The sequence below is a fragment of the Amblyomma americanum genome, chromosome 6 (genome assembly GCF_052857255.1).
Source record: "Amblyomma americanum isolate KBUSLIRL-KWMA chromosome 6, ASM5285725v1, whole genome shotgun sequence".
NCBI classification, from domain to species: domain Eukaryota; kingdom Metazoa; phylum Arthropoda; class Arachnida; order Ixodida; family Ixodidae; genus Amblyomma; species Amblyomma americanum.
The window spans coordinates 59,599,921-59,622,561 of record NC_135502.1 but is presented as its reverse complement, the minus strand read 5'-3'; the positions used below and the strand labels follow the sequence as shown (position 1 = coordinate 59,622,561).

General features: G+C 41.0%; 2 protein-coding genes across 4 annotated transcripts in view; one reads left to right on the top strand and one right to left on the bottom strand.

The window, feature by feature from the left end:
• Nucleotides 1–1,377: 1,377 nt before the first annotated feature.
• Nucleotides 1,378–2,745, bottom strand: LOC144093565 (uncharacterized). Of its 3 annotated transcripts, none has more exons than XM_077627099.1 (2): nt 2,704–2,745; nt 1,378–2,267 (listed from the first exon to the last, which is right to left on the bottom strand). In XM_077627099.1, the coding sequence occupies exons 1-2, from the start codon at nt 2,728–2,730 to the stop codon at nt 1,611–1,613; spliced, it is 684 nt and encodes a 227-aa protein (XP_077483225.1). In that variant the 5' UTR covers nt 2,731–2,745; the 3' UTR covers nt 1,378–1,610. The 3 variants fall into 3 exon arrangements, with proteins under 3 accessions (XP_077483225.1, XP_077483226.1, XP_077483227.1); XM_077627100.1 differs by having other exon boundaries at nt 2,657–2,742; XM_077627101.1 differs by lacking the exon at nt 2,704–2,745 and adding an exon at nt 2,464–2,482.
• LOC144093563 (tetratricopeptide repeat protein 21B-like) overlaps nt 2,703–22,641 on the top strand; it is a 22,936-nt gene continuing 2,997 nt past the window's right edge. Inside the window, exons 1-34 of the mRNA XM_077627096.1 lie at nt 2,703–2,842; nt 2,906–3,035; nt 3,146–3,256; nt 3,372–3,436; nt 3,531–3,632; nt 3,707–3,789; nt 4,470–4,655; nt 4,746–4,830; nt 5,303–5,401; nt 6,616–6,808; nt 6,940–7,037; nt 8,263–8,364; nt 8,564–8,656; nt 8,737–8,866; nt 9,305–9,462; nt 10,787–10,907; nt 10,977–11,074; nt 12,945–13,183; nt 14,121–14,193; nt 14,276–14,386; nt 15,148–15,200; nt 15,300–15,388; nt 15,507–15,633; nt 16,593–16,658; nt 16,733–16,835; nt 17,214–17,324; nt 17,449–17,530; nt 17,957–18,107; nt 18,193–18,354; nt 18,763–18,823; nt 18,916–19,050; nt 19,887–20,000; nt 20,085–20,138; nt 22,208–22,264. Of these exons, the coding sequence (XP_077483222.1) occupies nt 2,816–2,842; nt 2,906–3,035; nt 3,146–3,256; nt 3,372–3,436; nt 3,531–3,632; nt 3,707–3,789; nt 4,470–4,655; nt 4,746–4,830; nt 5,303–5,401; nt 6,616–6,808; nt 6,940–7,037; nt 8,263–8,364; nt 8,564–8,656; nt 8,737–8,866; nt 9,305–9,462; nt 10,787–10,907; nt 10,977–11,074; nt 12,945–13,183; nt 14,121–14,193; nt 14,276–14,386; nt 15,148–15,200; nt 15,300–15,388; nt 15,507–15,633; nt 16,593–16,658; nt 16,733–16,835; nt 17,214–17,324; nt 17,449–17,530; nt 17,957–18,107; nt 18,193–18,354; nt 18,763–18,823; nt 18,916–19,050; nt 19,887–20,000; nt 20,085–20,138; nt 22,208–22,264 (3,669 nt within the window). The 5' untranslated portion in view covers nt 2,703–2,815. The remainder of the gene's footprint in view (nt 2,843–2,905; nt 3,036–3,145; nt 3,257–3,371; nt 3,437–3,530; nt 3,633–3,706; nt 3,790–4,469; nt 4,656–4,745; nt 4,831–5,302; nt 5,402–6,615; nt 6,809–6,939; nt 7,038–8,262; nt 8,365–8,563; nt 8,657–8,736; nt 8,867–9,304; nt 9,463–10,786; nt 10,908–10,976; nt 11,075–12,944; nt 13,184–14,120; nt 14,194–14,275; nt 14,387–15,147; nt 15,201–15,299; nt 15,389–15,506; nt 15,634–16,592; nt 16,659–16,732; nt 16,836–17,213; nt 17,325–17,448; nt 17,531–17,956; nt 18,108–18,192; nt 18,355–18,762; nt 18,824–18,915; nt 19,051–19,886; nt 20,001–20,084; nt 20,139–22,207; nt 22,265–22,641) is intronic.

The window sequence follows — 22,641 nt, the reverse complement described above, 5'->3', positions numbered from 1 at the left end:
TCCAGGCCCCGTTTGCTCCTTGGATTTTCATGTGTGCTTTCTGATCTGTGAGTGGGCCCACCTAGCTGGGAATCTCTCCAAAGTGGGGGGGTCCTTGGTGTTCGTTGTCACACGTTGCAGCGTCCTATATGGGACTCATGGCAGGTGTCAAACTTAGTCGGAAGAAAGCACCGCCAACCCGCTGCTCGGCGGCGGGTGCGTGCAGAGTGTCCAGATTCACCGGAGCCGTCGGAGTACGTCTGCTCCTGTTGCCTGCTCGGAGGGAACTGCTGACCCAGGCAAGCCGCGCGTCGTTCCTGCTTTCGAGGAGCCCTGGCGCACAAGAAATCAATGTTTTCCCAATACAAAAAGCAGTCACGCATTTTAATGACAGTAACTTTGAAAGGAATCAACAAGACTGCGGTTAAATTACTGTCCTAAAGTAATTCTTCACACTAATAAATTACCAGACCAGAAAACTTTAATTACAGTAATTAAATTACTGATATACCTGTACACCACCAACCAGAAGGCACGGTGCATCACTAACATTTGTTGATAGCCATCAATGACATTAGGCATTTCAATATCAATAAAGACAAATAATAAGAAAGTTTGGAGAGACAGATGTCCTGAGACAGTACTCAAGTAAGACGTACCATCAAAAAGTCCACGGGCATATCTGAACCAGATGATATTACTGCAAAAGTCTTGTATGCTTTTGTACAAGTGTAGCCACCCAGTACCCCAGTTTCAGCACTGCAAATTAGCCATTGCCTTCCTATGGAGGGTCTATGTGGACTAGGCGAATATAAATTTAGCATTTGCTCAAGGCCATATCACCTCTATCTGGAATAGAGTAGATCAGATATTGGAAGTAACATGCGAGCAAGGCATCATTTCTGTCCCATAATATGGTCAGGATAAAGAGCACTCGCTGCTGAGGACCAATACGAAAACCCACTTTAACGAATGTAGGACTAGCTTCAATGCATGTAAAGCTAACAATGGCCTCAAACTAGAACAAGGTGCATGACTTCTAGTCATTCGGTAGGCCAGTTTAGACTATGCATCTAAATATGCATAGCTCAATAAAGGTAAGGTACATCGGTTTAGTAGCCAATTTCAACAAGTGAGACACCAAACTTTCATACATAATTGATGGCAGAGCTAGCTGTATTGCTGCTTATAAAATAAAAAGGCAGGTGCTTGAATTAAATTGGATATAGCAATTTAAATGCTGACTGACAAGTGGTGTGGTGAATGTTTTGTGAGAATAACCTGCAAAAGATCATAAACTGCATCATAGGAAAAGCTAAATATTTGCAAATGGAACAGGGCTTTGGAAGCACAGAAGGAATCTCTCTGGAAGCTTTGGTTGACATCAACAACTCGTGCTGCTGAAATGAAAATTCCAAAACAGTTTATATGCCATTGCAACATTATTTAAACAACACAAATTTCCTTAGAACGCATACAAAACAATGCACTTTTCATTAATTATATCAGCCAGAAAATACAAGCGAATTGAGTCGTCATATGCTCCCGCAGAACAAGTGGCAGGAATCTAATTTCCGTTAGGTGCGCAATTAGTGACGGAGAATGCACCAAAATATAACGCCAAATCCTGCTCATTTCGACCAGAGTTTGCCTAATTCTCCATGTTCTCTAGACATAGTATCGAGCACGACACCGAGTATGTCGCGATGAATATCCTCGATGCTTCGCGCCGAATCGACGTTCACCCAGCGACCACTGCCACTCTCGAGAGCGGCGAAGCGCTCATAGTTCACTCGAACTTTGGTCTGAAATTCAACCTTCTCGTAACGCTCCGTGCCAAAGCCGTCACGAGCATTGAGCACTTCGGGCGAGGCGCTCATGTAGAAAACAAGATCAGGCTCCGGCAGACCTTTGTCAGGTTGCTGACACCACGTGAAATCCAGGGATTTAGCGGCCGAAAAGGCAACGCCGGAATAAGCGTAACGGTCGCAAATTACCGTCGTGTGTTGCGCGACTGCCTGACGTATTGCCTGAGCTTCCTGCCACCGGTTCGCGGAAAACAGTAAGTGAACGGCATGATCATCGAGGTTGGTGCTCTCTTTGAGGTAACCGTCGAGCAGCTTTCCGGTGGTGGTGGTGCGCTTGGGGAAAGCTATGGTATCCGTCTTGTGGCCCTTGCCGGCGAGTACTTCAGCAAGCAATTTCACCTGAGTCGACTTTCCTGTCCGATCACATCCTTCGAACACAATAAAGAGGCCCCGGCGGCTCGACATCATGATACGACGGACCTGAAAGCATGACAAAACAGTGACTGTTGATCGCATTCAGTGCGCGCTGCTTCATAAACCGTTCAAATTGCTGCTGTGCCGATGGTGAAAAAGGTTGTGCTGCGGAGCCTGTTAACTGCACTAACAGAACCAGCAGTAGGCAGCCGAGTGAAATGCAAATAGGCGCTCAAATATCTCGGGGAAAAAACCACACTACCCTTCGTTTCCCGCTAAAACCGCAAAGGCTCAAATCACGATTTAAACTGCTATCGGTTTTGACGGCGCACCTCGCACAAAACTGCACCAATTACACGATCTATGTGTCATATAAAAACCAAGGCCTTGCAAGTCTCTTTGGCCTAAAAGCAATAAGCCGGACTTTATGCAAAAATTTGAAAGTCGTCACTCACTGTAAAAAACACCTGCTCAAACGGCTGATGGAACAACGAGAACGCACCGATTCAGCCAAGCCGGCCAAGCGCATTTTCGAAGTGTCGCCTAGCAACAGGAACCGAAACAAGCACTAGCCTTGTTTCGGTTCCGAGCCGCCAGCAAGAAGGTGCGCAATCATGACCGAGCCGGAGTTGCTGTTAAAGGTAATTCCTGCAAAGCACCATTAGATAAGACACTCTAAGACGACGAAACTCTACTTCTTGCAGACCAGGATCCATTATTACTGCCGCGAGAAGTACTACCGCAGCATGCAGCGAGCTGCGGTGGAGGGCTTGAAGCGGTTCTCCGGAGACCCTGTTTATCGCCTTTATTTTGGAATGTCATTGATTTTTGAAGGTACTTCGAGTTCGCTATTCTTTTTTTCTCTTCACTGTTCTAGTTGCAGCGCTGTACACGCTTTAGTTGCACTTTTAATGTTCAAGCTGTTGCAAAGATTACCTGTGCAGGCAGGCTTCAAGAGGGAATCCGAGAATTGGACGTCGTTAAAGAGAGCAAAGATGTTGCCTTGGGAGGAATTCTTGCACTCATCTTTGCGCACAGGAAATGCGGTGTAGTTGGTGAGCAAAAATTCTCTTATAAATGACTTAGCTTTAATTTTACTATCCGCATGCATAAAATTTAGTCACTCGCACTTTGCCCAGCTTTAATATGCACCTCATTACATGCACCCAGATAAAGAGGCCGTAGCACAGCTCGATGCTCAACTGAAGGAGACAAGAAAACAAGCAGGAGAAAAGGTAATTTTTAAAATGATTTCACATTTTCCCCACAAACTGAAACTGTAATTCTTGCTAATTTTGTCACGAGCACACATTTTGAAATTGGCTGCAGGTATTATACTATGCTGGGCTGTTTCTGTTTCTGACTGGGAAACACGACAAGGCACGAGAGTACATTGACCGAATGCTCAAGGTGGCACCACCAACACGTGATGTGAGCTTTTATTTCTCGTGTTTTCTTACCCTTTCTTTCACTTTTTGCTCACTGAACTCTGCTTTTGATTCAAGGGACTAATATTGAAAGGATGGAATGAAATAGTCAGCACAAGAGACAAGAAATCTGCAATCCAGTATTTTGAGTCACAAGGAGTGTAAGTGCCATCAACATAGTGCCTTTGAAAAGTGCAGTCATGCAAACACGGACAACACCGACAGCACTGGTGTGGGCACTGTTCCATATTCAGACTTCTGTGCTCATGCAGTGACAACTATAACATTTCTACAGAAAAGTTTCTTTCTTGTAATGAGCACATTTGCAACTCATTGGTGCTTCAACTATGCAAACTTTGGAATGAAGTCATATTCTATGTGTCATGCATCTAAATTTAAGCTGATTGGTGCATTTAAACACAATTTAGACTTGGAAATACACACAAGCACAATTAATTCAATATGCTAAAGTGTGGTTCTTGTTAGCATTAAGACCGAAGCATTATGCAGAAAGACAAAACAAGAAGAGAGGTCGAGATGAACACTGCCTAACATTTGAAAATAACTCCAAGAAACCTTCTCAAGGAAACCATTGTCAGTTAGTGCTCCCATATAGTCCCCTCTTCTTACTGACTCTCTTTCTGTGCTACATTTTCGGCTAATTTTATCACCAACTAGCCCAAAATTAGACTTAACGGTCTAAGAGCATACTTTTAAAATAAATGGCATGCAACGAATAAATTTTCAAAGTTATACTATGACACATGATCCAGGTACAAATGATAGCCACTGATAAGTTTCATGGAAGCTGTAAATAATAACAAGCATTGAATTAATGCAGCGCTGTTCCAGAAGCCCTCTTTGGAAAGGCTAAGTGCTTTGAATGCAGTGGAGAAGTTATGAAAGCCTTGGAAGTGGTCAACCAGGCTGTTGTCCTGTACACTGGCTTTGTCCCTGCACTACTTGAAAAAATGAAGATTCATCTTGCACTCTCGGACTGGGAACAGATGGTGGATTCATGCAACAGGTGAAGTAGTGCAATGTGCTGAACTCTCAGTTATCTCAGAAATGAGGCAATAACTGCAGGGTAATGGGAAAACTTTTTAATATCTACCAGGTGCCTGTCACAAGATTCAAAATGCATTGATGCATTGCTGCACCTGATCCTAAACCAAATATGCAAGAATGGAGACTATAGAGAGGTAAGCACTGAGGCCTTTTTTTGTACATTTCATTAAGAAAGTGTGATGGTTGACTGGCACTCAATTAAATACAACAAGCTAATGTCAGACTGTAGGTTTGTAAAATTCTGGAACAGAGCAATGACAGGCTGTTATATGAGATGCAAAACCAGAAAGTTTTTCTTTTATTTGGCCACCACGGTGACTTTGATACCAAGGAGCTGATGGAGTGATGAAGAGAGATACAGTAATTTCAAAATACCTATGCCTTTTACTAAGCACGCAATTTGTCTTTAGACATGGTAGACTGAAAAAGAGAATTTGCATGAACATAAGATGGGTCATTATGCGGTAGTCAATTTATATGTTTGGTAGCAGCTTTTATGTCCTGAAAGTGGTCTGTAAGCGTATATTTTAATCAACATATGCTCCTGCAGTTCAGCCTGAAACTGTACTTTCCCCCTTTGAATGGCTTCCCCATTTGCTTTTCCAGGCTTCCGACAGGCTGTCAGAGCTTGTTTCACTGCTTGAAGTAGTGGAACCAACAAATGGAGTCTTGTATAACAGGATAGCTCAGCTGCTCTCAAGAATAGTGAGTGCCTTGCACAATTACACTTCTTCACAAAGCACAGCATAAGGCTCCGCGCACACAGTGCCCAATTTCTAGCCAGTACGCACATCACTATCACCAGTTCCATTTGAACGGGAAACAAAGGATTCCACTCAAGACTAAGGGGAGTCCACTGTACTGCAAAGACTGAATGCTACTTTCATTTTATGAGAATTCAACAAATGCATGAGATATATTTGGCAACTCCTAGGCTCATGCTTTACTACTGCCAAAACTACATGAAAGATATTTTGCACTTCATTAGTAGAGCTGAGTGCTGCACAGGAGCCTCATATCTAGACATATATTATTGTGAAATTGAGTGAAGTGCACGTTAGGCACCTCTAGCTCTGCATTGTGACTGACTTAAACCAAACAGCAAAAACATTCAGCAATTGCAGTCACTGGCAAAAAAGTTTTTCATCGTACCTAAATTAACATTGACAGGTCGTTCATAGCTTAATTTGTTATTATTGAAGAACAAAATTATCGTGCCATTTATAATTACACCATGTACTTGTGCAAAGGTCTGCCTTACTTCACTTGCATTAGAGAGGCTGTGAAACGCCTTCAGAGGAGAGCACATCAACTCGCTCTAACATTTCATTGTGTTGTCACGAACACGTGAGCCAATTAATGCATTTCTACACGCAGCAGAGATCGCACAATCACCACCGCTGCTAGGTATACCAGTTCAGAGATGGCTATTGGTTAGATTCTTTCCGATGTCAGGCAGCTACCATGGCTGCGGCCAATAAGCGGCGTAGCTCCGGCGGGTCAGGAAGCTCCGCCTCTGGCCGTGGGGCCTGCGGAGGAGCGCTGACCTTTCAGCCCACAAAAAGTGACGAGAGGAGAGGGAACTGCGCGAAGATGATAAAATTCCAATTTTGACTACAGATAACTCAGCTTCTACAAAGTGTATCAAAAAAATTCTTGCTGGAGGTTATTCGTGAAGTGGCGTCCTTTAACATCACAGGCATACCACAACTTTACTTAAGCCCATTTCAGAGCCCCTTTAAGTTGCAAGAATGGGAACTTTGTTCTTTTGTGATAGAGCATACAAATATCAAATCAGGGTTTCATAGAGCTCTGCAGCCCTGTAGACTTTCTGCAGCCATGTGGCACATGACACTGGATATTTTGGCTCTGTGGACAATGCTAACTGACCTGTACTATCCTTCTTTAAAACTGGACAGAGTTCAAGGCAAAATTCCATACTGATGCACACCCAGGTGTTAGTAGAAAAGGCGTGTGCCTTGCAACCAGCCAATGCAGACTACCTGGCAGAGCTTGGCTACCAGTGTATCCTGCAGAACAAAACCAAAGAAGCAGCAAAGCACTACAGGGCTGCTCTCAAGTCTGATGAGGCCAGTATTGTTGCTCTCAATGGTAAGTCTTCCAGATCACATTTCTTTTTCTTCATCAAAGGCTTTCTGCAATGAGTTCTTCATAGTCAACTTCATCGACAGCAAAGCATAATTGTTGAAAGCCATGCACAGATGATGCTTTTCATGATGCAGGTATCATCTGGTGTCAACTGCTGGAGGGCCAGTATGAAGTTGCTAATCAACAGCTTGAACTATTGAAGGAAATCCACAAGACATCTAGCATGCCTTCGGTTTGTGCCAGTATCAGCTCATTTTTCAATATTCACTATCTCAAGCATTCCGTAAGTGTGCGAAAAGAATGCTTAATAATGATTATGACATAAGTAGGGGTTGGACATTTCAGTTTAAACTAAAAAATAAATATAACTATACCGAATTGAATCTTTAAAATTCGGTTTCAATCGAAAAAGGTCAGTACTCTTGGCATGCACGCCAAAGTTATATGTGGCTATCGAGTAAGGAGTTACACTCAGTCAAAGAGAATCAACAAAGTGAGGAAGCAAAGGCTGTGGAGAGGCGGTGTATCATTTGACTAAAGAGTGCAGTCGTCCTTTTTTCTAGGTATCGCTCCATTACCCTGCATGCCTCTGCAGAATGGGCGGCTCCACCTCTTCGACAAACATCATCTGCTAGCACAGTGCTGTTCATTTTCATTCACCGCTTAGGGCAGTTACTTGGTTAAGGAGGTCTCTCCGCTGCATGTAAGAACATTCGAAACCATGCACAAGTGTCATGAAAAGGTTCTGGTTAGCGTGACGACTAGTGGAGGCTCCATCGCTGTCATCTACACGCAGACAATGTGATTCCTCACCCTCTTGCTCAAAGACCCAGTGATAACTCAAGTGAGTTTTTCATCAACGGTTGTATCAGTTAGCTTCCATTAGTACTTATTAATTGGTGACGACATTTCCTTCAGCACGCACAGCTAAAAGTGCTTTACCAGTAATTAATGACTGTTTGTACATTAATTACTGATGAATGGAATGCTCAGGCTGACAAAAGAGCAAGATAAATTCTAAGTGACCTTTGACAGCACGGGAATACCACACTATATCGCTGAAGAAAAAAAAGAAGTAATTCATCGGCAAGAAATAATTTAAGCAAAAAAAACAACAAAAAAACAGCATTCTGTAATAAACAGCAGAAAAAGTTTGCTAAACATTTAAAAAAAGTAAAAACTAAAAAGTCCAACCTCTAGAAATAAGCCACCATTGTACCGCGCATACTTTCATATATATACTATTGAAACACAGTACTTAATTTATGCGAAATGTTTAAATGTTTGCAGACTGATGGCTCTCTTGGAATTTATATCAATATGACAATCAAAACAACTTAGCACAATATAAGCGAATGAAGAATGGTATTTCTGGCTAAGTTCTGTATACATACAGATGGTGGCTGAAATTTACTTCATGCAGAAAGAACCTTTGCACTGGCACCTTCTCAATGCAGGAGTTCCTCTATCTATGCGCCCTCTGTAAACTACAGCAGAAGCCAGAAGAGGTTCTTACTTATTTGGGGCAATGTGTGGACAATCACTACGCACAATTAGAGGTAAGCACTCTGTACTGAAAAAAAAAATATTTCTGTACATTTAGCTAAAAACATGTCAAAAAACCTACTTGACCCAAGAATATCCTGGGGACAAAGTTTCACTACAAGTGATCAGTGCAGAACATACTCCTGGCGAAACAAGCAAAACAGCTTCAAAAAAGAGGTACTAACTGCTTTGAACTGCCTCTCATTCACTTAGGGCCTGCCACTGGGAGCGGAATACCTGCTCTTGCTGAACCCAGACTTCATTTATGAAATCGTGAAGCTATACTTGCAGTATGCTCCTGACAAGGCAAGCTTCTCATGCATAGATACGCCTTAAATCACTTCTGTTAGTTGAACATCACGAAAGGTGCATTTTCTACATTACAGCCTGTCGATTCTGGACAAGCAATGCCTGAGCCACTCAAAAAAAGCCAAACAGTACTTCAGCCAGTTCTGAGGTGTTGTCCTGGCTCTGTAGAGGCAATATACTTGATGGGAAAACTCAAGTACCTTTCAAGTAAGGGCACTATCCATGCCGATAGTCAACTGTCACACTGCTGGTTACCTGCTCGAATGAATGTGGAATTAAAGATGAAAGACTAAATAGAAAAGATGATGGGTGGTATTTCGTAACAGTTCATTGCTTGGTTCATCCTTTTGGTCATTTACCAATGCAGCTGCTATCTGTGGTGCCACTTTTGAGAGCCAAAAGCAATGTTGTTCACGGTACAGGGTGCAGCTGACTGAAAGGGGCAAAAGGGCAAAAGAATGGAACGAGAAAAAAAATCCTAAAATACAACCCGAGTGCTCAAGCTAAATCCAAGACTAGCATCAAGACTCAGGCTATTCCAGCGCATTCACTGTTACACCCTTGTCTTTCATTGAATTCATTCAAGCAGATTGCTGTCTAACTAAATAACTAAAAATTGCCTACTCTTAACGTTCACTGTTCTAGACGACCTGGTGGAGGCCCAGTCACTCCTTTCAAAATGCACGCAGCAGTACTCCAGCTTCACAAGTGCCCAACTGCTGCTGGCACAGATGCACATCCACCAAGGGAACATCAAGAATGCTAGCCAGTTACTGGAAACAGCACTCAGCTATGACTTCGAGGTAAAACCCTGGGCTCTCTACTTTGACTGGGGCAGCCTTACTAGTGTTTAACATTAATAGTACAGTGTGGGCCAGTGTACAGGCTTGTAAATTCTCTAATTACAAGTCCAGTCTGCCAGCATCTGTCACCACATTTCTGATCCTGCTGAAGTGCTGTATAAAAGCATTAAAAAAACTAACTGAAGGGTACTGTGAAAAACTGGTCAGCCATGGCAAATGCTCAATTCTGTATGACTCACAGGAAGTGATAACTTCTAAGGTTCTATATTAATTTATTGTGAACCTATAAAGTTGAACGTAGAAATGAATTTATATAGTTAATGTTGGTACAAAGTGATGAAACCATCAGAATGCATATAGGACGCCTCGATTTCGGGTAAAGCCCAATTTTACCCCATTCTTGCACCCCAAACAAATTCCTTAAAAATCAGGTTACACCGATTTATATATGCAGATAAGCCTTCTAGGGAACTTATTTCACCTGAGCACCAAGCTGAAGACACTGCACGAAATCTAGCTGACGTCCTGTACTTACTCCAGAGGGACATGTTCAGTCAATTGATGACCTTAAACTTCTTTTTATCATATTAAGCTTCTAATGCTTTTTATCTGTGGCAGTGCTCATGCTGAGGCCAAGTTCGAGCTTTATATTTTGGAAGCGAGAAGCCCCAACTCGGGTACTGACGAGACGTCTTACTGGCATCAATGCATGAAGCGCTACCTGCGCTAACGACGTCCTGCTCCTAGGCTCTTCTGCATTTAAAATGGTCGCAGTACCATTGAATGAATGTTTTCCCAGTGTGCATACAAAGACAGGTAGGGCTTGCACAAACACAGAAGAGCTGCGTAGCAGGTGAGCTGCGTGGTGAAATAATAGTGTTAAAAGAGAGAGAGAAAAAAAAACTGGTTTGAAAAACTTTTGCAGTCCAACCTGCCATTTCCATATTGTTTACAAAACACAGTGCAAAAAATAGAGCATTTTATGTGCCACACAGACTCGAACATTAGTAAATTGCATTCTTATTAAAATAATGAACTGAGAAAATCTGAACTAATGCACCTTCTGCTGAATAACATGATTTGTACCCAAATTTGGGCTAAAAAATTATCACCCAATTATTACCCCCCGAATTCCAGAAAAAAAAAAAAACCCTGGAAATGAAGGGCCCTAAATATATGTTGTGCTAGCAGGAAGCCTGCTGAAGATGGGGACAAAATGTTCTGAACAATCATAGCTCCTTTTATGAGGACAGCTATTGTTTATAAACCTGTGTGCCAGTACAACGATTTCAAAATGCTAAAAAGACATAAACCACTTTGCTAGGTCAGGGAAAAGCCCATATTTCATATCATCAAGGCTAAGATACTGAAAGAACAAGGTGAATACCAGGAGGCAGTGCAGTTACTGAATGCAGCCATGGCATTATGTGCACCACCAGGATCAAGTAAGTGAAGTACAATAAGCCTTGCAACATTGATCCAGCTCAGTGCTAAGGAAACATCCATTTTTGCAGCAGCATCCAACAAGAACCGCAAGCAGGAACTGACCTCAAGCGACAAACTCTCCTTGTACCTTGAACTTGCAGACGTGTACAACAAGTTGGACCAGCAGGTAAATGTTCGATAAACATCTTACCAGAGGGAAACAACTTCCTCCATTAGCATACAAGCATTTTTGCCTGCTTTACCATTAAGGTTTTAGCCCTGGTACTCTAATGCGATTTTTCTTGATATCCAAATGACAGAGATTACAAAAAATATGTCTGCAAATTTTGGTAGGTTTCGTGTCATTCGTGTCATTATCTTTCTTTATTCTCAGAAACAGTACACAAACTGTTGGTTGGACCCATAGCCTTTACGGCTAGTGAGGGGTCCAAATACAACACAAGCACAATACTACCGCAGACCGTGTAAAATAAAAAACTTCAAGATTAACACACACAATTGATTCCTACATTTCCATGGAAATTAAATAGTGTTTTAAAGATGCTGAAAAGTTATTTTTTTCTTTAACTTCATTCGGGATTTCATTCCACACATGGGCTCCACTGTATTCTAGGAGTCTCTGGCCGTACATATTGTAACAAGGTGGTAAATTAAATAGATTGTTAGTTGCAGCTCTTGTTTGTTTCATTGGTAATCTAAATAAACTAAGGGGCAGGGGGTTGTTAGATTTTATTACATTGTTTACTATTTCAGCTATCTTCAATTTATATGCCATTGATAGGGGTAAGATACGAAGCTGCTGAATGAGTGGCCTGCTGGGGTGTGTATTATTTGAATAAGTTATCATACGAATAGCTCGTTTTTGAAGGCGAGAAACAGGATCTAGGTATGTTTTATATGTACCACCCCACGCTTCCAGGCAATAAGATAATTGACTGTGCACAAAGGCGAAATACAGAACGCGTAGAATTGGAAGATCAAAGCAGTCCCTGGCCTTTAGTAAAACATGACAACCATAGGCTAATTTGGAGCAAACATTATTAATTTGTTCTTTCCAGTGCATATCAGACGCGAACAGGACACCAAGATACTTGTATTGAGGCACCCTCAGCAGAGTCGTGTTGTCGATAGTTACAGATATACGTTCGTAGTTCATGTTCTTCCTGCGCGAGTGAAACACGGTGTACTTTATTTTCTCAGTATTAAGGGTTAACCGATTACTTTTAAACCACTGCGAAACTTCACCGAGGCTACACAGTCCCCTTAGTTCAGTAAAACTTCAGTAAAACTTCATAAATACTTCAGTAAAACTCGCCTTACAGTTGGCTCTCAATAAAACAAACTTGGCGGTGGCCGAAGTGTTTTTCAAATTATGTGGAGCTACAAAAACCCTTTTATTCACTTGGTGTTAGTGGGACCAAAGCAGCAGAAAAAAACTTGGGGGGCCTTCTTAATTACATTTTAAAAAAAAATGCGATAGCATTAGACTGCCTGTTATGGTGCCCACAATGAGTGTCTTATGTTCTTCTTGTGATTTTGCCGCCAAAACTCCAGTTGAAACCGGTTCATTGCCCTTATATAGTATGCATGAGTCATCACCTTCTAGAATGTTGGAGTACCTTCCTTTGGATTATCATATGAGATCTTAAGCACCATGGTGGGCAGATGGCAACTGCACTGAATTTGGCAACGGTGGGCACTTTGCTCACAATCTAGTGGGCAGGTTGCCACCTTCCACGATGGGCAGATTGTGATGATGTCGTCACGTAACCCCTCTCGACCAATCAGAGAATTTCGTGACAGAGAAGCCGGAAATTTTTGCTATCACATTAAAATGGCAGTTCAAATTAAGCAAATTAAAATAAACAAGAGTCCTCTGTACGATTGCAAATTTTAATAACTTACAATGACATATCATTTCCAGCATGCAACTTTGTTTCTGGCTAATGGGTAATTTTCTTAGACTGAGATAGATGCTGATTAGTTCATCACCAGAATTGACCCTAGCCCTGCCCCTGTTTTTAACACTTGGTCAGCATGAGGCAGTGAGAGTGATGCAAGAGGCTGCTGAAGAATTTCGTGGCACATACGAAGAAACACGTGTGGCCATTGCAAGTTGTGAGCTGGCTCTTGCTCGGGGAGATGTCGAAGAAGCTCTGACCCTCTTGCGGAACATTGGGCCAGATCAGCCTTACTTCCAGCAGGCACGCGAAAAGATGGCTGACATTTACCTGAACTACCGGAAAGATCCACGCCTGTATGCCAGCTGCTACAGGTATGTGGAACAGATAGCAATGTGTTGCATTTTACATGACGAATTAGATTAAAGCAGATAGCACAATTTCTTAACCACCACCAAATATTACCAACAGTGATACCTCAGTGTGCCATCAGGAGAGTTTGATAAATATACGTAGCAATATGTTCACAGCTATGACAAATGTTGAACTAAAGGCTAAAGTTCAATAAGGGGAGCAATCTTTTGATACATACAAGGCACTTTCTGGAACAAATATTTTATTAAGGTTGCCCCTGTGTAGATATTCTGAACGCCTCTCATCCCAATGCTAGTATTTTAGCTTCTGCAGTTGGCACAAGCAGCATGTTCTTTCAAATACTTGTTTTATTCTTTGGTAACGATGACAATTTGAATCATATAGTTAGTATTGTACCGCACTGCTGGTATTAAGAACACTGCTTGAAAGCACTGCAAAATTTTAATTTTGTTGCCTTTTCCTGTGCAATTATCTACTATGCACAACTTGACTCTGCAGTTTAGTTCAGAACAAGGTCAGCAGCTTTCATAACAGAGTTCAGTAATGCAGTTACCACACAGTATCACGCCACTAGCTCCTCACTGGTTCTTATCAAAGCATAAAATGCTTTTCATTGCAAAATTATAAAGCTGACTACTATTAATTCAAACTAAAAATTTCGTTCAAATTAAAGGCAGCTTAATACACTTGATGTTGACAGGCTCAAAGCATATCAGTTCAAATAAACTGGATGTTTGAATTAAGCGAGTTTTAATTAATGACAATCCACTGTATATTACCCTGTTTTTTATATGAAATGGCCCTAGTTGGAAAGATCTTCAAGTAGAAGATCTAGTGTTGTAATAAAAAAAGGCATTGAGTTAATATGCACATTACATTTGGGAAGCAAATATAACAGTATAACCAATATAGTACAACCTGCTTTCAATTATTCAGAGAAATCATTGAGAAGTTCCCAGTCCCACAGTCATACTTGATGTTGGGTGATGCCTACATGAAAATACAAGAGGTAAGCCCTGGCTGCACAAGTATATATGGAACAGCCACACTTCTGTCTGAACCCATGCTTTCCACTGGAATTTTAATTTCAGCCAGACAATGCCATTGGAGCATATGAGCAAGCTTTACGGAAAAACCCCAAGGATAGTGCAGTGGCCCGAAAGATTGGACAAGCACTGATCAAGACACATCAGTTTGAAAGGGTAAGATCTGCTCAACTTATCACTAACTATGCACTATTTCTAGCTCACTACTTCCTTCAGCTTAGAATTCTAGGGCCCAGGATAACAGAAAACCGAAAAACATGAGCCATTTGGTGATGCATCAAAACATTTTGTTTTATACGCTATCGGAACAAAATTTTTGCTTTGATAGTGTTCTCAGTATTTACGCCAACAGTCAATTTGTTTTCTCTCTTTTGCTCTAGTAGCGACCCATTATTTATTTTAGAAGCTTGCCAGAATAATGACGTTGGTAGGTATTCAAGGTTGTGTTGCAACACTACCGTAAAGACTTCTGTAAGGGCCGCACTTTTTTTAAAATTTGGATGTGAATTTTAAAGGTGTGGCTTATACACGAATTAAAAAAACACACAACCATATTTTTTTCTCAATTATCTAGTCCAAAACATAGGGTGTGGCCTTTACATGAGATTGTACAGTATATCGCTTTCGATTTGTCTGTTCACACTGTGTATAGACAGGCTTTAAGTCATGCAGAGCAATCAATCGGTGACATCTGCAGCATAGGCCTGGGACGAAATGCTGTCATATTCTCCCCAGTTGCCCATCTGTCACAACTATTTTAGTCTACACAAGGCGTACAAGTCAGGCAAATGCAAAAGACCTGAGCCTCAAGCAAATGCAAGCTGGCTGAAAAGGCCTGGCATAAATCTGTTTATATGGCCCAACATATTCCGGCAAGTGTAAAAGAGACCTGTAAATTGAATGTGTGTGCATTTCAGGCAGTCACGTACTACAAGGCTGCTATCAAGGCCGGTGGGCAACCACAGATGAAGTGAGTTTGCCTTACTTTGATCTAGCATTCAAATGAAGCACCGTCAACACAATTCACAGTGGCCGGCTATACCAGCTGCTCTCTTGCTGTTTGTCAAAGGTACGACTTGGCTGAATTACTGGCAAAGGTGAAGCGGTTCCAGGATGCTGAGGACACTATCAATGCTGCCCTGGGAATTCTTCAGAAGGGTAAATATCCACCAAAGCAAGATTTGACTGCCTAATGGCATAAACAGCTAATGAAAAATGTGTCAACACTTGTATGTAAGATCTAGGCAGATTATGCCTCCTCACTTATGTCCTTCAGAATCTGACCTTACAAGCTTACAATGGGAATCGAAGTTCTACTTGTTGCTTGCTCAAGTTCACCAAAACAATCACAAGGATGATGCAGCAGTAAAAGACCTCAACAAAGCATTTGAAGCCCAAAGCAGGTAAGTGTATTTAGCTTGGAAAGCACTGCGCCATTTGTGACATAATCTAGTGACATGCAGTGTTGGTAATTACCACTTTCACATTACTTCTTTCTAGCGAATGACATGCAAAAATATAATACATTTTTATGTGTCAAATCCATGCCAGGGTATAAATGCAAGTCATAACAGATGGTCCTAGATTGATTTTAACCACTTGGAGGTTTTTTTAACATGCATGGAACTTTTAGTGTACAAGCACCTTTCATTTCACCACCACCTTGGCCAGGAATAAGACTCTTAAACTTGTGCCCAACAGCAAAGCAGCATAACCACTAAGCCACTGTGGCAGCTACCTGACAAGGACTTTTAGTTTAGCATGGTACACATCCTGTACAGTACGAGGCATGAGAAGGAGTCAAATATTTTGGAGCCATTGAGATCACTAGCACTAATGACCTACCTGTAATGCTGTGGTTGTGCAGTGATGGTAAAATTTGCTGTAATTTAGGAAAAAAGGAGCACAACTATTATCGGAACAAAATTTTTGCTTTGATAGTGTTCTCAGTATTTACGCCAACAGTCAATCTGTTTTCTTTCTTTTGCCCTAGTAGCGACCCCCATTATTTATTCTAGAAGCTTGCCAGAATAATGATGTTGGTAAGATGTTCAGGGTTGTGTTGAAACACTACCGTATAAACTTCTGTAAGGGCCGCACTTCTTTAAAAATTTGGATGTGAATTTTAAAGGTGCGGCCTATAGACAAATAAAAAAAAAAACAAAAACATTTTTTTCTCAATTATCTTGTCCGGTATATCGCTTTCGATTTGTCTGCACACACTGCGTGTCTAGATAGGCTCTAAGTTATGTTGAAATGTCTTCCCTAAATTATTCTGATGAAACAGTTGTGGGTCCATTGTGAAATGGTGCATGCATATCACCAGAGGCATTGCATACAGTGTATGGAAATTGTTTTCCAGGGTAATGCTTCGTGTTCCTCAGGAGCAACCAGACTCCCTTCATGAACAGAGGCAACTTGCAATTATGTATGTTTGTCTTTTGCTAGCCTACAGTTCTCTAAAAGGACCACTGAAACGAATTCTTGAAATTGATCTTTCAGTATCTGCAAAAGCCTTGCTGAGCAAAGTGAGCTCAAAAGAGATTATGTTCCAGCAGCCAGGTTTTACAAGCAAGCCCTCAGCTACGACTCCAGTAACATAGAGGTATGATATAAAAATTCTGAGATACTATACTGCAAGACACATAACAGTTGCCAGAACTCTTAAACTGAAACCATTCTTACAATGTCCTTGAAGGGGTACACACAAAAATATCTCATGCATGCTATGATTAATTTCCAGCATTTTTGTGCATTTGATAACATGCAAAATTCTTGCTAGCTGGCTGGCAGGTGCTCTAAACTGCAAACCACTACTGCAAGTTTCTTAAGAGTCACATTGGTACTTAATATTGTGGTAATCACTTTTGCGGTTACAATTAACAGTGAAAGGTGTGTGCATGTATTATATGCCAATAAAGAATACCCCAAGTAACATGTGCATGAAAACAGCACTTCCTAGTGGTCGCATTACTTTGTACAGGTCCTCCTGGCTCTAGCAAAGTTAGAGATGACCTCTAACAACCTTGAACCAGCAAAGCAGTACTGCAACACAGTCCTCCAACTTGAAAAGGAAAATGATACTGCAACACTGGTAAGTGGTATAGCAAGTGTCCTCACTTGCATGAGGAGAAATGCTACGAAATCGTACTCACTAGTAGGAAGCTAGTTGTGCCACTGCAAGAAGCACTCCTTCACGCTTTCTTCCTCATAAACAGATGATGGCAGATCTGATGTTCAGAAAAACGGACTTGGAGTCATCCATGTTTCACTTCCAACAGTTGCTCGAGAGAAAACCAGGTTAGTAAGTAAAGAAATTTTGTTCTCCTTGGCTTGTGCGCAAAATGTCCAGTTCATTTAGACAGCAGAATGACATGCAAGAGTTGAGCATGTCTGTAGGGTTGCCACTTACAATGCTTGAAACCACTCCACTTTTGAAATAAAGCTTACTTGATATCTGAAATAAAACTTATGAACACTGTACTGCACCATAGGGTCAATTTTAAACACGAGTTCTTACCACATGGATGGAATACTGCATAAAAAGCTTGACAAACACCGGATTGAAAATAGGAGAATTGTTGTCTCCTGCAGCTTCTCAGTTTCATCTAAGTGTGACCACATTTCTCAGAACAGAGCTACTATTAGGAGTGCAGACCAAAAGACAGCAAGGTGTAAAGACCTAATTCTTTTCAAAGCATACTTCAAAATATTCTGTCGTTACAGACTACTATCCTGCACTAGCAAGGCTCATAGAAGCTATGAGGCGCCTAGGGAAGCTAGACCAAGCTGAGCAGTTTCTTAAGAAAGCTGCCGACATTTTGCCACGGTCTGGAGCCAATGGAGGATACTTCTACTGCAAAGGACTTCATGAATGGTATTCTTGTTACAGCACTACCTGGTAAACGAAACAAGAAAAAAAATAACAGCTTGAACATATCGACATTCTGACCTCTGCCCAGGTATACGGGAAACCCAGCTGGGGCCATGAAAAGCTTCAACAAAGCTCGTTATGATACTGACTGGGGGCTGATATCGACATATCACATGATAGAGATATGCATTAACCCAGACAATGAAACTCTTGGAGGTGAAACGTTTGACAATGGTGGCATCATTGCAGGGTAAGACATGAGAGCATAGCACAAGTCATAGCTTATTTGCAAATCACTTTTACGTAAATAGTCGGGTTACTACTGGAGGTTTCCGATTCAGAGCTCGTGAGTCTGCAACAGCAGCTTGTAATTTGTGCCATGTACCCTAGAATATCTACTTTTAGCTATGTTACACCGTTTTTTTTTTGTCAAAAGCATGGCAAATGCTAAGCGAAAATTATTAATGCTATATAAATGAAAGTTTAACATAAAACTGCTGAAGGACATGCCTTAATGCCACAAATAGCCAGTCCTTTCACATATGTTAAATGAACTCTAATTTTTAAAGCCATGTCCACGCTAAGAGTCACTGTGCATTTTTTTTTTATGCTTGCACAAAAATGGATGTACATGTCAAAACAAAACTTTTGTTCACAGAGAGAATGCAAAGGTGGACTACCACGAAGGCGCGATTCAAACTGCAGAGAGGCTTCTAAATGTCTGTTTTTCCACATTTTGCATGTATCAGAAATCTAAGTGATGCTATTCTATAAAGTAAATTAAAAACGGTATGTTTTCCCTTTCCCTTAGGAGCTGAGACCAAAGATGGCCAATGACTCAGATTTCAGACTAATGAGTAACTTTGTGCTTCTTGCCAAGAAGACAAAGGCTGATGCTGAAATCGCCTTGAATGAATTCTTGCAGTTCAGCTCTGAAGAAAGAAATGTAAGAAAAAACAAGCTTGTTCGCAACAACTGAGTGACAGTCCCGAGCCAAAAATTTATAAGCATGGTTGACTATTTGCCAACTAGAGTAGGTAATCAACCTGCATCTACAACTATACTCTAATGACATGTGGAAGGACTCTCACTGCAATATATCTGAGGCTTCCAAAGTGTAATGCTGAACAAATTACAGAGTCAGGAGATGCAAAATTTAGTGAGATAGCCTTCCTGTTTTGGCAGTAATGATAGCAACAGAACACCTAAAAGGCAGTCTGTAAAATCTGCAAAAAATTCTGCTTAACCACAGAAACCTGCAGTCCAGAATACAATGTTCAGATGCAAAGCACAGCATGTTTCAGTAGAGGTGCACCTGATCACATTGGCTTTTTCTGGCACAAATGTGTTTCTTGATACATAGAATCAATGGTAAATTTTCCTTTGTGAATAATATTGCTTCTGAACAAAAATGTTACATGTTAAGTAGACTCTATTATTATTAACACTCACTAAAACTAGTCCTGATGACATGTAAGCTTCTGATAAAAAAAAAACAGCTTAATAAACCACAAGTTTGGCAGCACTATAGATATCAGATTTTGGTCAATATATAGGCTTTTTTGTGCACTACAGATGACCAGGGACCTCATTAGACAATATCAGACTTTAGCTTCCATCCTCACAACAGGTTTCAAGTACAGAGGTCCACAAATAGGGAAATTTCTAAATTAAGCCAAGAATAAACGTAGTGAAGAAACTGGTTTCGACCACTGAATAAACACAACTCTCACATACCAAGCAAACATGAAATCTCATTTACGTCTCTCCACTGTGCCCCAGAGGGACCATGTTGGTGCTATACTGGGTATAGCAACAGCTCAAATGATCCTGAAGCAAGTCCCTAGAGCCAGAAACCAGCTCAAGCGGGTGATGAAGGCACCTTGGAACTTTGGGGTCAGTGGACATACGACTAACCGCTTTTCAGCCCCGCAAAAGAAACAAGTGGACCCTCCTGAGTCTTGTTCTAATTTTTTCCAGGATGCAGAATATCTGGAGAAGTGCTGGATTCTTCTCGCTGACATTTATATTCAGGTAAGCTCGCCTAATGTAAAGCAGAAAACTTTCAGCGCAGTAAAATCTGGTCATCAATGTGTACTGCTGCTCTGAAGATACAGTATGGCTCATACCAATTAAACAAGTTTGAGTTCCACAAGAAAAGCTCAAGCGTTAAAGGAGTTTATCACTACAAAGGTCATTTGTCTCCAATACCAAATGTATACTTCTGCTAGCAATGTTGTAGGAGCGATGGTACATTTAGATGAACTAGTCTAACCATAAGATGTACTCGACATCCATGTATGGTCACTGTACAAGTGCCCTCAGTCACCGCTTAGCAGTGGCCGCTATAGTACCTGCAACTGTAGTTAGTATTTGTCAGATTTTGTTGAAAACTAACATTACTCAAAACCTAGGTTCCACTATGACAAAAATAAGTTTAAATGAATCAAGTGATAAAGCGACTAATGCCCTCCCTTTTTGGTGAAAATGGCACCCCCACTGTGGTGGTAGAAAAAAAAACAGACACACTGGCTTTTCATTGACTTCTTTCCTGCTAGGCATGCCAAAGAGGAAGAAAGAAAACCATGTTTGGATGCAAGACTTCTGTCACTATAATAGCATGGATTGTTGAGCACTGCTAGTTAAACTATAGTATGGCACTGTTCACTTCAAAAATGAAAAGCATAGATTTATTTTGCATCACCTTGTGTGGTACTTGCCACAGGGTTTATTTTTCACCAGGTCAGCACACACGGCCAGCATACAATGGAAAAAGAAAAGTGTGCATGTGCTGTTTGCTTGCATGAAAAGGGTACAGGAGTGAGAAATTTTTGTGCGTGACCTTTCAGTGCTGATTAATTAAAAGTGGGAAATTAAGGAGCACACTATATCTGAAACATCTGAGTGCACTCATTTGTGCAGTGACTGTTATATACAGAGGGTGCATTAAATATGATGTAAACTGCTATTCAGAAGGCTCTACTGACCTTCGCGCGTCTACTTGAGTCTTAAATGTCCACTCACACCATGCTGTCATTCAGCTATCTGCATTCAACTGCATCTAAATCACCAGTAAGTTTATGTATAAGCATCTTCCTTCTACTTCAGAATGACACACATGCTTGATTACTGCAATTTCACTCTTAAGGGACAACTTTTGTCATCTTTTTTCTTTTAAATGATGCAGCTGGGTGTCATTTTGAGCAAACAAAATGTACGTCTTCACCACTTGCTGACAGAAAAAGCATGGTGCCCGAAGCACTTTCTGGGAAGCTTGCTTTCCAGCTCTCCCCTTTGGCACATTCTCTACAGACACACTCATTGATCCTGACTCCAAACAGGCTCTGAAGAATGACCTCACCAGGTCAAAGCAAACTTTGCACAAAAACTCAAAATTTGCCTGCTTCTATGGCAGCCAAAAAATCACAACAAAGAAATTTTGGCTGTCAGTGAAGTAAAACTGGTAGCTTGTGAACTAGAAACAATGTACTTAGACGATCAAGCCATAAAAAAGTGCAAATGTGGCAGCTCTAATGCATATACAGACACAGTCATAATAATTCGGAACACGTTTCAGCAATCAAGCTCTTCACCTGCATTACCTAGTGTGACCCGGTGGTACTAAATGCACATGCTGAGCACATGCTATGCCAGTTGTGCACTCGCACATAAATGAAACAAACCTTCATATTTATACTCTACTTACAAGGAAAGTTAAAACACTGAAGATTGCTCACAACAATGGTCACAACTGTACATTAAAGTTACATATAACAGGGCCATGTTACCCAGCATGTCACCATTTGATAATAATCTGCCTGCCACATACATTTTGTGCCTGCACCTGGCCTTGGGCAACAAGATACTCTCATGTTTATCTCCATTGTTTTCCTTTGTGTCTCTGATGACCACTTTTTTAAAGTGCACAGCAATGCGTCAGATGGAGTACTGAAAATTGACACTTGAACAGAAGGAGGAAATAAGCTACTATTCATCAGCAGTACTATACAGGCCTTTACAATAAATGACTTGACTTGGCCTGAACAATACCGCATTAAAAACAATACACTGTAGCTTTCATAATGTACTTTCGCCTATTTCAGTCTGGGAAGTATGACATATCAACAGACCTCTTAAAACGTGCCCTGCAGTACAACAAGGTGAGCTCACTGGGACATTTATTCTGAAATTTATGCACAATAATTGTCACCCAGTTTTTTTTCTCCCTTGCACTAAGCACAAAAATAGGAACAAATGACTAGATTAACACACAGTTTAGAAGCTTAACCTAGTACGTCCCAGAATAAATACCACAAAAATAATTATTGAAACAGAAGTGCAAATTAAAACTGACCATGTTCAATTGTATTATTCAACTTTGTATACACCCTTGTCTCCTGAAGCAGTGTACAGAATCTTAAGCCTAAAGCAAGGTTGGTACCTTATTTGCTTGGCCGACCATGAAGCAACTTTTTGTTCTACATTTACGAAAATATTTTGCAAGCTCATTTATCTAATCAACTAGAAGAAATCCTAA